The sequence below is a fragment of the Neopsephotus bourkii genome, unplaced genomic scaffold (assembly GCF_033783945.1).
Source record: "Neopsephotus bourkii isolate Nb327-2 ecotype Australia unplaced genomic scaffold, CSIRO-AGI_Nbou_v1 NB_962, whole genome shotgun sequence".
Classification (NCBI taxonomy): Eukaryota; Metazoa; Chordata; class Aves; order Psittaciformes; family Psittacidae; genus Neopsephotus; species Neopsephotus bourkii.
The window spans coordinates 7,302,632-7,317,218 of record NW_026901456.1 but is presented as its reverse complement, the minus strand read 5'-3'; the positions used below and the strand labels follow the sequence as shown (position 1 = coordinate 7,317,218).

The window sequence follows — 14,587 nt, the reverse complement described above, 5'->3', positions numbered from 1 at the left end:
AGGGAGACTAATCCCACTGGCAAAAGTAATAGATATCTAAGAATTCACTTAGGTCTTCAGTCTTCTGATCAGAAATCCAGAGGAAATTCTTCTTTTCACTGATTCTGTGCTCACAGAATGACCCAGTGGAGTAATTTTGCTTGTTAATGTCTTCCAGATGCTACTGGAACCCCAGGAATGAGCTACAGAAGAAAAGAGTAACTTCAGGCAGGGGAAAAAAAATAATAATTCGATTTTATTCTTTCAAGCTTGCTACGTATTAAGCCATCTATACACTATTTTGAATGCTGCTGCTTTAACTCATGAGCATGACAAGACTGAATGGTTAATTGTGTGTATAGTGTAAGGACAGGTCATGCGAGAGAGCACATTTTTTTGCCAGGTAAAAATGTTCTTGCACATTATCAGCTTGGAGTAGTCAATGGCTTCAGATGAAGTATGGGAAGCAAATTGTACTTATTCTCTTGCATTTTTGGGGTGGATTAGATAGTTATCAATAGTATAGATGCTTTTTCAGGTAACTGCATGCAGATGTTTAGATTTTATTTGTCCGTCTTGAATATTCCATATTATTGAATACTATTATTCTATAATATAGCTGCATAATAAAAGCCAGAGCATTTCAACTAATGTCTTCATCATGGTACTTAGAGAAATAGAAATTGCTTTTAAATTCTGAGCGTCTCATGGAAAATATTTAATTTTTACAGCTTGCTCTGATAAAAATGGCTGACTGTGAGCTTATAGATATAAGCATTAAGCTTGGTAGCCAGTGAATATCAGAAGGTTTAGCGATTGGTTTTGACAAGCATTCAACATTTATCTGAATCTTTCCAGTATCAAATCGGGCATGAAGTCTTGCGAGGAAAACCTGTTCTCACAAGGCTTTTGATTCTCCTGTTTCCAGACTGATGGAAACTACTGAAAAGCTTTGGCTCTTCTGCTCCTCTTTCCTCCTTAACCCCTGGTCCCTTTATCACTCTCTGAGTTTTTCTTCATTATGGGTACAGTGACAAAGATTTAGTTCACCTGAGAATTTGGTGAAGAGTTATAGAACTTGTCATCTTCAGCTTTAAAATAGATTTGAATCAGAAAGAAGACTGGAAATATTTGATTCAGAAAGTTGAGGTCTGAATGCTTAGGACTGGTATTCATTTCAGCAAAATATTCACAAATCCTTTTCATGATGCCTCTTCATGTGTTTTCACTAAAAGAAAGGAATAAATAGTTGCTTACAGAACTCTTCCAAGTTTTATTTCTTTCCCGTTATTATCCCTGGGTGGTGTACTTCTGTTTTGATTTTGCTTTTAAGCTAACTGGGACTACAAGTCCTTTCATACTAGAATAAACCCATTATTAAATCCTACTATAAAATGAAAATCATAGATAAATCTATGGTTGAAACTAGTTTACTTAGTTGATAACCCCTAGCAGTTATCTTTACCTAGTCTGCAAACTAATAACTAATATTTTCTTTCAAGTAACTAATCTGAAAGAACATGGTCAAGAAGACTTCACTCAAAGAAAGAGGTCAATAGTAAGGAGGCACAGGATGATTTAGAAACTGAAGGATGACTGAGCCAAAGTGTCATTCCTTCCAGAAACTGGGCTGATCAGTCATTTAGATTCTGCTTTCACACACGTTCATTGTTTATATATTTATTTATTTTTTCCCCAGGTCTTCTGACTGTTGAGGACTTCCTCTCTCGCTATGCTTTCTCTTCACTTCCTCTCTGCTTCCCTCCCATTCTTTCTTCCCTCAGGTACTTTTAAAACCATTTTCAAAGCTGAAATTGCAAATGAGATTTTTGCATCCTGAATGACAATGAAGGGCTCTGTTTGAATAGTTGAATGCTTCAGTGACAGATATTTGACTGAGTTCCCTAAAGCCCAAAGCCTATGAAACCATCCATGATCTGAATAGAACCAATTACTGCTGCTGCTCCCAGCCCGGTTTCTCCTTGGAAGATTCCTTTGTTTTTTTTTTCTTTTTTTTTTTTGTTTGTTTGTTTGTTTGTTTTTTTTAAGTCCAAATCAATGCAGACTTATTGTAGACAGGCCATTTAATCTTTTTTTTTTTTTCTTTGAAAAAAGAATTTTACTGCAAGACTCATTACAGAAGTTATAGACCAGATCCATCCTCTTCCAATATGGAAATGTGAAACATCCAGCCAGTTGGATCATTATAGCCTACTTAATTTTCACAAAGGCACTTTGCATCCATCTTTTATTTGGTGTATTGGTCTGCTGTGGTCATTCCTTGTGTATCTGCTCACTTAGTATGAGAATATGATGTACATGCATTGTAAAATTGGTTTGCAGATTGTCCTGGGTTCGGAGACCTTGCCATTTAACCCTTTCTGTATGCAGTCAACTGAAAGCTGAGGGGATTGTTGTCAAATTGATCATGCTAGTGGTATTTCTCTATGTACTTCGTGCTGGTGGCTCAAGGGACAACTTGAGCTTCTGTGGTCTGAACCGTCAGAAAGTCTATAGATGTTCTATGTACTCCATTGAATGGCTCAAGTGCATTGGTGTTTCAGTGAGGTCCTAATACAGAACTCTTCTTGTGCTTCCTGCAGTATAATGTAATCTGAAATGCTAAGTGTCTGAGGTACATTTAGGGTGATCATCAGCTGATGTGTACTGTTGCCATTCCCCTGTTAACTTCAAGAGATCTTCTTCATAGAGCTGCAGAAAGCAAAGATGATCAGCCTGATATAGTCAACCAGTAAAAGATCTAAACCCAGTTTAAGAATTTAAGCCTGTTTTAAGATTTTTGACTCTTAATTGCAGTTACAGTAACAGTTGCATAGGATTTTTCCTTTTGCTTTTCTTTTCTTTTTTTTTTTTTTTTTTTTTCCCAGAGAAGACAGAATTAGGTGCAAACTCCAGTTGAGGGATCTTACTGGAAAATGATTGATTTTGTTTTAGGAAGAATTTGATAATTTCCAGCCACTTAATCTAGAATATTCTATTGTAATCAAACAAAACATAAAAGAGAATTCTCTTTAACTAGACTTTAACTAGCTTTGATTGCAGCTGAAGTCTGGTCATGCCTCATTTTTCAGACTTGAAAAGTAGCATCCTGACTGATTTCATGTATTCTGTGTGGAAGTTATCAAATAGTCTTCTTTCTCCACGTTGACAGACTGTTTAATTTAGGTTTCAGTCAAGTTAATTCCTGAGCAATAGAACCAGTGAACCCTGCTTTTATGCAAAATTGTGTCCTGTCTTCCCGTCCCTTCCTTAAGCCTAGCTCAGGACTATGATTATGATGCCTAGTTAACCAGCTGTTGCTAAAAAAAGGTTATGTACCCACTGAAAGTTGGTCCCTTGCCTTTTGGTGCCACGGAAGAACAAATTGAAGACCAGTTTTAGCCTGCAGCTGCTGTTGTTGTTTTGAATAAACTGAAAAGTACAGAAACTTGCTTGAGACTGTTTTAAATGAAACTAAAATTTGTCAAGGTCTACAGAGTTATGTAGGTAAGGAAGCAGAAATTAATAAGACGACAGTATATTTATTCCATGTGGTATAGCATTGTGTCTGTTAAGACCCAAACATGTTTTCAGCTTCAAAACCGGAAACAAAGCAATTCTGAAAGAACTGCCTGAACAAATCTGTCATGAACTTCTTAAAATTGTTCTCAAATCAATATTTATGCATTTCTGCTATTCACTAGCTCCCTTCTAAACAAGGAGATTAAAGTATTGTCATTTTAAGCATAACTTCAATTCCAATAAAAGCAAACTTCATTCCCCTCCCCCCCCACCCCGCCCCCCGACTTTTGTACTTCACTCTAATTTTTCTTTAATGGCATCAGATTTTCCACTGAACAGCTTCTCTGGTTACCCATGTATTTTTCTTAGGGGCAACCACAAACAGCTAGTCCTTGCCCAATATTGGCCTCATTTCTCCCGCTTTCACTTTAGGGCTTCAGTTTCTCCTGGCTGATGTCCCAGCCACGATGGGATGCAGGGAACTAAGCACTTGCAGGATGGCTTTCCCTATGCTTCAGGTGCCACTCTGGTTTTGTCAGTAATGAAAATGAAGGGCCTTGTACAGTGCTTTGTTCCATTCTGTATGGCTTTGCCTTAGAAACATCTCAAGGCAGGTATTCTTCCCTGTCCAGCTGTGTTGCTGAGCTTTCTGCATGTGTTCATCCCAATTTCTTTTTGAGGGACATCCTTTCTCAGGTTTTATTACAGTGAACAAAACTGAGTATTGGCAGCATGGCAATCTCTGGTGCTATAAAACAGTTAAAGGAAAAAAAATGTCCTATGAAGACCCCCAAATGTGAATGTGATCCTGTTTGGTAACACATTGAGGATTCTGCAGGTTGAGATTCCTTATTGCTTTGTTGTTTGCTTTTCATCTTACAGGTTAAAGACAGTTGCCCGAATCCTGTTACATATATCCCAATATTGATTTTTTTCTTTTCTGTCTGCATTTAATATGTTTTTTCTTTTTTTTTTTTTTCTTTTCCTTTTCAGACCAACCTTCACATAATAGACGTGAAAAAAGAATAGGCACAGAAATTGCTTTTAGTTAGAGAGGCTGTGAAATTTACACTACGGGGGAAAAATTTTGTTACCACAGGAAAAGAAACACATGAAAGGCCAAACAGTATCTGGAGCTGTGGAAGCACAGGGAGATGTATGTATTTTTTCTTTTTTTCCTTTCAGTTTCACACAGAATGCCAGTCAATTATTTGATGTGCTCGGCTGTCTGGGCTGTGACCTTCTAGAAGGACCCCCTCCTCCAGTCCCCCTACACGACTTGTCAACACATTAGTCATATACAACTCAGCTGATGCTGAACGGACGCAGTTCAGCCAACTATTGAGAGGCAGGGCATTCCGCTGCCGCCTTCTATTGGTCTTGGTTTTTTCCACTGTGGAGACTTTGTGGTGCTTTAAGACTGCGGAGGGCTGGGGCTAAGGCTCCCCTCCGCTGCGCTGGGAGGCAGGAGGGGGTTGTCAGAGGGCTCATCGCGTCCAGAGCTGCCGGGGAAGGAGGGAGGGAAGGAAGATGCGCCCGCCCGCCCGCCTGCCTGCCGCCGGGCCGGAGGGCGGTGTGTGAGGAGCCGGCTCGCCGCGGCTCGGGGCCGGCCGCCGCCGGGGATGCTCCTGTGCCTGCGCCGGAGGCTCCCGTCACCTGTGGCCCTGCCCCCGCCGCGCCGCGGGCGCCTCCCCGAGCCGAGGACACACCTGGGCGCCGCGCCCCCGCCGCCCGCCGCCGCCGGCTGCCTCTTCCCCCGCCCGAGAGCCGGGCGGCGAGTGTCGGCGGAGCCGCGGGGCTGCAGGCGGGGCTGAGCGCTCGCTGGGCGGACGAGCGGCCCCGCAGGCTCCGCGCAGGCACCGGCCACCCGCCGGCCGAGGGAGGCGGCGGCCGGACCCGGTGCGCGCTGCCCGGCAGCTCCGGCCCGGCCGTGGCCGCGGTCGCGGTCGTGGGCGCGGCGGGCGAGGGCGAGCCCGAGCCGGAGCCCCAGCCCGAGCCCGGAGCGGGGAGCGGGGGAGCGGCGGGGGCATGTGGATGTTGGCCGTCGCCTTGCTCCACAGCATCTCGCATGGTGAGCGCTGCCGCCCCCCGCCGCGGGGCTCCTTCCCTTTTCCCCCTCGGGCAAGGGAGCGGGTCGCGGTTGTGCCTTTTGTGTGCGAAGCGTCGCGCTGGCTGCGGGCAGCCGCGGGGAGACGGGCGAAATTGCTCTGTAATCGCTTCAACTCGCTTACCTAGCAAAGTGACAGCTCGTAACCCATCCACGTTGCTGTATGTCTGCCTTGTTCGGAATAAGACAGTGCTTAGAGAGACAGGGATAGTAGTGCTTTTTCTTCCTTTCTGAGCTGGGAAAGTGCAGAAATTTGTTAAGTGCCGTATAAATCCGTCTGAGTACACGGGGATAATTTGAAGGGATTTCACCCTGAGCGGTTGCGCTGAGATACTGCTTCCTTTTACGTTTTGGATTTTTTTTTTCATCCCCTTCTGCTTTCACCTAATGTTTTGGGTTTTTTAAATATATCTATTTTGTATTCGCTATTTGAAATTTATTTCCCTTTCACATTTCACTGTAAAGGTACCTGTCCTCTGTCCTCCCCCCCTCCCCATTTATGTAAAAATATGCAAGGATAAGCATTACATCATCTGAAAATGTTGAAGACTTTCAGTCAATTATAAAGTTAGGAAGGGTAAACCTGTTCTAATTTTTTTTTCCACCTCTTCATTCTGCAAACTCTTGGACTGACAAACATTTATTGCTGTTTCTGGGTGTCTTTAATAGTGGATGGGGATATTCTGGAGCATTTAGTCATATGTGATTGAAAAACTAGGCATATGTGAAAATAGTTTTAAATTGCACAACTTCTATTAAAATGCATATTGGCATTGCAGTTTTAAGGACAGAAAACAAATTATGCTGTAGTCTGAGGTTCTAGTAATTCTATTACGTTGCCTCCTTCTCAGATTTGAGAATGTAACATTTGCCTGTAATGCATCACGTCCTGACAGTTAAATCGGAAAGATCAGACAGGCAATTCTCAAAATAGGCAAAGCAGGTAGAATAGGGAAATGCTTCTTGTATTGAATCAATGTGAGAGAAGCACAGGGCAAAGTGTAAGATTTTCTTGGATGATAGAAATAATTGAACCTCTAGCAAAGGGTGAGGTATGAATGCTGGGTAAGGGTGCCTTCACATCTTCTAAGTATACACTGGATGAGAAAATAGGTTGACAGGCATGGCCAGTCCAGTGCGAATAACCGGATAGATAGTAAACTAGGAGGTGAATCTTAGCATGGATTTAGGGCTGTCTTAAAACGTTTGCACCTTTTGAATGCCACGGATTGCAAAATGATTGAAAACCCCAAACTGTAACTTCAAAATTGTGCATTTCTCCTAGCAGTATGACAACTGCAACAAGTTCTAACATTAAGAAATTATCTCATTTATTTATTTATTTATTTGTTTATTTATTTACTTATTGGCAGGCAGCACTGTGCCTTTTTATCCTCTTCAGCCAGATACCTTGGAGGGAGAGATTTGCTGTTAATAAGACTGACAGAATCAGCCTGAAAGTATACGCTCTTACCGGTGCTAACCATCTAAAACTAGATTTGTACAGGGAAGGACCTTGTTTCTGTCCAAAAATCTTACAGTTTTTTAAAAAGGAGGAGGCGTATATTTTGTTCTACTGTACTGATGCCATAAATTTTATGTTCGAAGCTAGTTAGTCTCTCTTCCAGGGGTTTTTGAAGAACAGTAATTTCAGCTTTATGAGGCTGAAATACTGTGAAAATCACTTTCATTTATTCCTTAATCTATAAAGTCAGTAGCAATTTCACTTTCTGTATTCACATTTTTTTTTTTTTTGGATCACATTCAAATGTGAATTTGTGTCACAAAGATTTTTCTAGGATTTTTTAGTATAACGTGTAAATGATAGATGCATCTGCACAGGTTCTATACTGACACACGGCATCATCTGTACATTTGTGAATCAACATTGCTCAAATAAAATGTTTTTGTGTTTGGTGGTATTTAAAGATGAAGGCATTGTAGAAATAGGTAATGAATGGGTCAATGATTTCAACTGAAGTGTGTTTTGCCATTATACCTGATGTCAAAATGCATACGTATTTAGGATCTTTTTAAAGGAATTATTTTTAAGTGGCTCCTACCTTCATGTTAAGACTGAATAGCTCCATTTTGTTTGCTAGTAACCCGTACCTGGACTATCATATCAGAGTCAAGAATCAGAGAATAATATTTTAAAGGAATTCAGATTTTAATGCAATGTCATATCAGATATATATATAGCTTTGAAGAAAATTACTACATAACTAAATAGGTATGTCACATACACATTTATTTTAATTATTCCATCTATATCTGAGCTCCACTGTGTGGAGGCAGTATTTGTTTAGGACTATATCCGGGGAGGCAGGGGGGCAGGCTGTTGAAGGTTGTTTGCTTGGCTTCTGCCATTGCCTTTTCTGAACCCCTTATGGAACTGTGTTACATTTACTTACAACACAAGCATGTGTATGATTGTTTTTTAATTATGTGTTATATCTTGTTCTAATTTTAACTTTAATATGTGTAAGATTCTTCATGTTTATGTTCCTGTTGTTGGGTTTGGGTTGTTTCTGTGGTGGCCTTATTTTTATCCCTCCCCCCCCCCCCCTTTTTAAGGGAGCAAATAGCTTAAAAAAATAAACCCACATGTTATGGGTTTAATCCTATAGTTGTCATCTTGGGCTATATTTCCATTGAAGATAATGGAAACCATCTGAATAACAATAGCAAGGTTGGCCCCCATATTGCCCTACAGTCTGTCAGCACAAATACATTTTGTCAAATTAGATATGAGCAGTGTCACTGGGTAGGCTTTATGTTTGTGAAATAACTTCCTCCTGGGGACAATAAAATACTGACATGCTGTTACATCCAATTAGTATTTCTGAAGCCTGAAACAAAACCTTTCCAAATACCTGATTGAACATTTAGATTTTGTAAGGGCTTTAAACTCTCACTGCTGTGAGTTTCTTAAAAATACAGGTATCTATTAACCATAAATATATTGCAGCCTTAGTAAGTGTGTGGGATGATACAGACATCAGTGGGAGCTATGCAGCTAAATTCACCACTTTGAAAGCCTGAGTCATGCAGTTACAATCCTGAGCAATACTTTTGAATTACTTCAGGGTTACTATATCTATACTACCTTCCACGTTACTATATGTAAGTAGTCCAGAAACAAGTGTGTAAAATTAACAGTGAAAGTTAGTGTAGCCTGTTTGTAATGAGTAAGGTGGCATTTCACTTATTGCAGGGGAAGAAGGAGGGGGAAGGGAGGGGAGGCTGTGGAGGGAGAATGGCCTTCTTCAAAAGCTTTGCTTTTTATTGAAATAAATGTGATAAAGTTAGGTCAGAATTAGGATGCTATTTTCAGAAACAAGTATCTTTTGGTATCATTTAGTCTCTGCTGTAGGTATGCTGATCCAATTTACAAGCTTCTTTCTGGATAGGTTTCTTGTATGCTTGTTCACAGATGTTCTGCTGAAATCAATGGAGCACCAGGAGGCATCCAATACAGTACAGATGACACTAAAAATAAATTTCCATTAAAATTATTTCCTGTTTGAATCCTTTCCCTGCACTATATCTATGGGTTTTAGCAGCATATTAGAAGACTGGTGAAAATGGTGACTCTCAGTGCTGGGGATGAAACACTTAAGGAAAAGAGCAAACAGCTCTCTTTGTAGAAACTTACTGTAATACATGCATGGCTTATGTGGAATTGTGTAACCAAATCCTTAGCTTGGAAAGTTTAATGCATGTGCAGAAATCATTTAGCTTGGTATGTGCTTGTGGCTGGCACACTACAGCTGATGGTGTTTTTAATCTGGTGTCACTCAAGCTACGAATAGCTATTAATTAATACCAACTGCCAAATAAAGAATAGTTATAGCTAGACATCGGAGCACACCCCAAACAGAAAGATCTATTTCCATTTAAAAAGAGGTGTTTCTCCTCTGCTCAGGGTGAACCTTCCCCAGGCTTCGGGGCTGGCCTGCTGTAGTTTTCTCACTGTGGAGAGGAGAGCCGGAGCCACGCAACACTAGTGGGCAGCAAACCACACGAGTCTGGCTGCGCTTCGGGAGCCGTGGTGGGAAGAGGCGGTACTCGATGGAGGCGTTTGAGCTGCCGTTTTCTATCCATGGTCACTAAACTTTTTAACTGGTGAATGCTGCGTCTCCTTTCCATAGCATGCAATACTAGAAAAAAAAATGAAGGTATTTTTGATAACAATTTAAAGTGAAGCTGATTTCTGCAAATGTAAAAACAAACTTCCAAACCCTGTTCAATAGCTAACAGCTCTGCACTGTGATTTCATAGACCCATAGGATTGTTTAGGTTAGAAGAGGCCCTTCAGATCATCAGGTCCAACCACTGACCTAGGACTGCCAAGTCCACCACTAAACCACTTGCCTAAGTTGCACATCTACATGAGGTGAGTGCCTTCAGAAGGCAATTCGGCTCGTTTGAGGTCTAAATCTCTGCAAAAGCCTTCTTTGCCTCCCTGAGGGAATGGGGCCAAGGCAGTGGTGCTCAGATGATGGCCCTGCTGTGGTAGTAATCCATTACTTCACATACTGGGTCTGCGGTTTCTCTTCCCCAGTCTGCAAGGTGTGCTTAAATAACTCCCCATCTTTCACGAAGTGGTGTGGGTTTGAAGTAATCAGTCTTTGTGAAATAGTTTGCGGTCTTCAGCAAAGACTGGGACCAGCTTGTTTGAACCGTATCCTGGGCTGCATCAAAAGGAGAGTGACCAGCAGGTCGAAGGAGGTGATCCTGCCCCTCTACTCTGCTCTTGTGAGACCTCACCTGGAGTATTGTGTGCAGTTCTGGTGTCCTCAACATAAAAGGACATGGAACTGTTGGAACAAGTCCAGAGGAGGGCCATGAGGATGATCAGGGGACTGGAGCACCTCCTGTATGAAGATAGGCTGAGAAAGGTGGGGCTTTTCAGCCTGGAGAAGAGAAGGCTGCGTGGAGACCTCATAGGAGCCTTCTGGTATCTGAAGGGGGCCTATAGGGATGCTGGGGATGTCCTCTTCATTAGGGACTGTAGTGATAGGAAAAGGGGTAACAGGTTAAAACTTAAACAGGTGAAGTTTAGACTGGATATAAGGAAGAAATTCTTTACTGTGAGAGTGGTGAGGCACTGGAATGGGTTGCCCAAGGAAGTTGTGAATGCTCCGTCCCTGGCGGTGTTCGAGTCCAGGTTGGACAGAGCCTTGGGCGAGATGGTTTAGTGTGAGGTGTCCCTGCCCATGGCAGGGAGGTTGGAACTTGATGATCTTAAGGTCCTTTTCGACCCTAACTATTCTATGATTCTATGTCTTTTAAATATCTCCAGGGACAGTGACTCCACCATTTCCCTGGGCAGCCTGTTCCAATGCTTGACAACCATTTTGGTGATGACATTTTGCCTAATATCCAGTCTAAACCTCCCCTGGTGCAACTTGAGGCCATTTCCTGTTGTCCTATCACTTGTTACTTGGGAGAAGAGACTGACCCCCACCTTACTACATCCTCCTTTCAGTTGGTAGGAGAGTGTGATAAGGTCCTCCCTAAGCCTCCTTTTTCTAGGCTAAACAACCCAGTTCCCTTAATTGCTTCTCAGAAGACCTGTGCTCTAGACCCTTCACCAGCTTTGTTGCCTTTCTTTGGACATGCTCCAGCACCTCAGTGTCTTTCTTGTAGGGAGGGGCCAAAAGCTGGTAACAGTATTCAAGGTGTTTTTCAGTGACATCTCTTCAGTGCTGCTGCATCCAGAAAAGTTTAAAGTTGAGTTTAATTTTGTTTGTTCTTGAGTAAACTTTTTTGATTTAGTATACTGATAAATTGAGTTATTTAGGGAAATCTTGCAGGCTTTGATGAGTAGCTCATCCAGAAAGTTGTTCTAGCTTATAAACTGTGCAAGGCTTTGGTTACAGGAGCAGATGGGCTCAGATTGGACCTAAATTTTTTTTTGTTTTGCTTGGATAATTGTCTTAACAAACACGCTGCTTTCTCAGGGGCCGGGCTTGTTCGGGGTGGGGAAATAAATCTCTTTTACTTACGTAATAAACATTGAAGTGACAAAAAAAGCAAAAAACAATGAAACTAAACTAACTAGTAGGTGAGGGTGGCCAGGGTAGTGAATTGAGGAGCAAAATAGGTGGAACTCCTTACTTTACATTTAAAGTTTACTCCCCTTAAAGTTTAAATTCCTCTTAAAGTTTACATTAACAAATTAAGATGTGCATAGGATTATGGCCTGTTTAAACATACCACTCATTTAGCCTTTGATTTTAATTGGAACACACCACTTGTCAATCTCTAGAACTTTTTCACTTTTGCAATGGGAAAGACACTAACTCCAGCTTTCACTTAAAAGCTGGAGAAGGCTGAAAAAATATTGTAATCAATTTAATTATTCTAAGCTATAATTTTTTGGTTTTTAAAATGTTATTTCTTTGGAGTTGTTTAAACTCTGAAAGGGCTAAAAAAAAATACATTTAGCCAATACAGGTTTGTATATCAGAATACTTAATTATTTGAAGGTGAATGTGTAAGTGTATGCAGTTAAATTATTTTTTTCACAATATAGTTTAAGATATTTTACAATCCTTTGTAATCAACACTTTCTTTTCCTTTAACCTGCTATGAAATCAACGAAATTAGGATTTCTTTTGAAGAGCAACACAATTTGAAATCTTATCTTCTCAGTCTTTGCTGTCTCTCAAAAACTTTTCATCAAACACTGGAATTTTTTTTTTTTTAAAAACCTAACCAAACAAAAAAAAAACACAACCTAAAATGGGAAGCATTTCATAAGAGCCTTTCACAGCACAATATTCTAGAGCACTGAAAAAGAACCTGTTTAAGAGCACACCACAGATTCCTCAAGTACTTTTTAGCACCACAAGCTTTTCTTGCCATTGCTTTCTTTTTGTACTGTCATTCACAAAATAACTTCTTGTTCTTGCCTAAACTTTTTTTTTTTTTTTTTTTTTTTTTTTTTCATTAAGGCATTGGATTAGTCATCAGGAAAAGAGAAACTAGGGTACATCATATATAGCTTTCATAGTGGACTGGGCAACAAAAGTTATGATACATACTGAGGAAACAAAGGCAGGCAAATGGATGGACAAACAGGATGGCAGAGATTAACAGATCTTCCCAGAATCCCTATTCAAGCTATTTTTACTTAGAAGGCAGGGAGTGAGATTTAAGAGTGAGCCAGCAATCCTATTTATAGAAAACCATTTTTAAATGCAAAGGCTTTGAGAGTCACCTCCATCCTAAACACCAGCCTCCCTGGAGCTCCCTAGTAATTGAGGGAGAGAGCAGCCCAGTGACCCAAGCTGAATCACTGATGTGCCTCTGCGGAAGCTTCCAGAAGGACAGACCCTGCACAACAGCAGGAGCATGGGCTATGGGGCAGCCTGGGAGCATGTCTGAAAATAGCATCCTTCTACATGTCGATGTGGCAGAGACAAAGGCACATACAAGGACCACCTGAGAAATTTTTTGCCTGGTTAGCATTTAAAGCTTTTACATGCATGCCAATGTGTGAGTTGGAGATCAACCATCCTGCTCATGTGGTTCTTAATCTAGTATGTCAGGGATAGCATTCTCTCTGGGATTTTAAAATATATTTATATTTATACACACACACATATGTATATAAAAAAATCTGTATAGCTTGTAATTGCTTAAAAGTTTCTGTGTATGGAAAATGTGGCATTTGCTTTGCTGTCCAAGTATACTGATTCTATTTTCTTCAAATTAATTACACAGTAATCCCCTGCAGAAGATTTATAGTTTAAAATTCATGTTTGTACTAGACTAAAAGTTATTCTTAGTCATCTTTAGATGACTGTTCTGTCATCTATAGTAATTTTTTGAGTACATTTTTAGGAGCCCTCCAATGTCTTAAGAATATCAGAAAATGATTCTTGGAAGGACTGGGGGTCTTTCAATACAACTAGAATATAATTGTATTCCACTGTAGTTACGAATTCTTGCCTGTCTACATAATCTGCTTGCAGTGATTTTATAGATAAGATTGTAGGGTTGCTCTTGTCTATATAAATATCTGCTGGTGTGAAATCCTCCCATGTGGTTTTGCAAATGAATGGCTTATGATAAGCCTGCTTACTATAAGGGTGTTTGTCTCTCAGTATTTAATAGTAGCAGCCCTCCATGGCCCCAGTTTATAGGTGCTACAGAATTAAGGAACTTGATGGATGTGTTTGTTTTCAGTTCTGTTCTATAGAAGCATCTCTGCGATAAAATGTTGTTCAGTAGAATTTCCTAGAGGTTTAGTAGTTAGTATGGAGTTCAAATGCCAAATGTAAGTCTTTGACATGTGGCTCTTGTTTAAGCTGACAGAGAAGGCTAGCTGGGATAACAAAATATGCAGGCTTGGTCGATCCCGTATGTTGTTGTTACCGGACTGCAGAAATTGCATAGTAGGATTTGAGTGCACCAAAATGCCAGTTGGCTGCTTTTTCCCAGACTGTGGAAAGGTGATGAATAAAATGTAAGCTCTGGGTTTTGGTAAATTCTCTTGCGTGACTGTTTTTTTCCATCAGAAGTCACTGTGTGAGGTTGGTTGTTTGGTTTTGTCTTATAGTATTACCTTCTGAAGTCTTTGGGTTTTTCTGTGGGAATGTTGTCATTTGGAATTTTGGCCGTGACTCGGGAAAATACTGTGAATGCAAGAAGTCACTTGAAAACTAAGAAGTGAGCATGTGACATGCTGTTAGACTACCTTTGACTTGAGCTAAGGACAGTGGAAGTCCTTGGCAAAGTCTTTTCTATTACAAAAAATACCCTCAGTTGGAACAGAAAAGGCCCCTTGTAGTTTACCATCCAGAAGGTCCTCCACACACTGCATATTCTTCAGCTGAGCCTTTGCCTTCTATTTGGTGGCTTTTCTGTGGGGCAGTTTAAAAGTTTAGTGACCTCTTTCACTATGAGAGCCTTATCCACAGCTTTGTTGCATAGCGGTTCTAGATTTTTGTCATTGCAAGGAAA

The 14,587-nt window shown here is 40.8% G+C and overlaps 1 protein-coding gene across 2 annotated transcripts in view; it reads left to right on the top strand.

The window, feature by feature from the left end:
• Nucleotides 1-1,693: 1,693 nt before the first annotated feature.
• DSCAM (DS cell adhesion molecule) overlaps nucleotides 1,694-14,587 on the top strand; it is a 459,270-nt gene continuing 446,376 nt past the window's right edge. The window contains exon 1 of one of the 2 annotated variants that reach the window (XM_061359220.1): nucleotides 1,694-1,763. In XM_061359220.1, the coding sequence (XP_061215204.1) occupies nucleotides 1,712-1,763 (52 nt within the window). In that variant the 5' untranslated portion in view covers nucleotides 1,694-1,711. Of the gene's footprint in view, nucleotides 1,764-5,462; nucleotides 5,573-14,587 lie in introns of those variants that run through there. The other variant, XM_061359221.1, reaches the window with a different exon arrangement.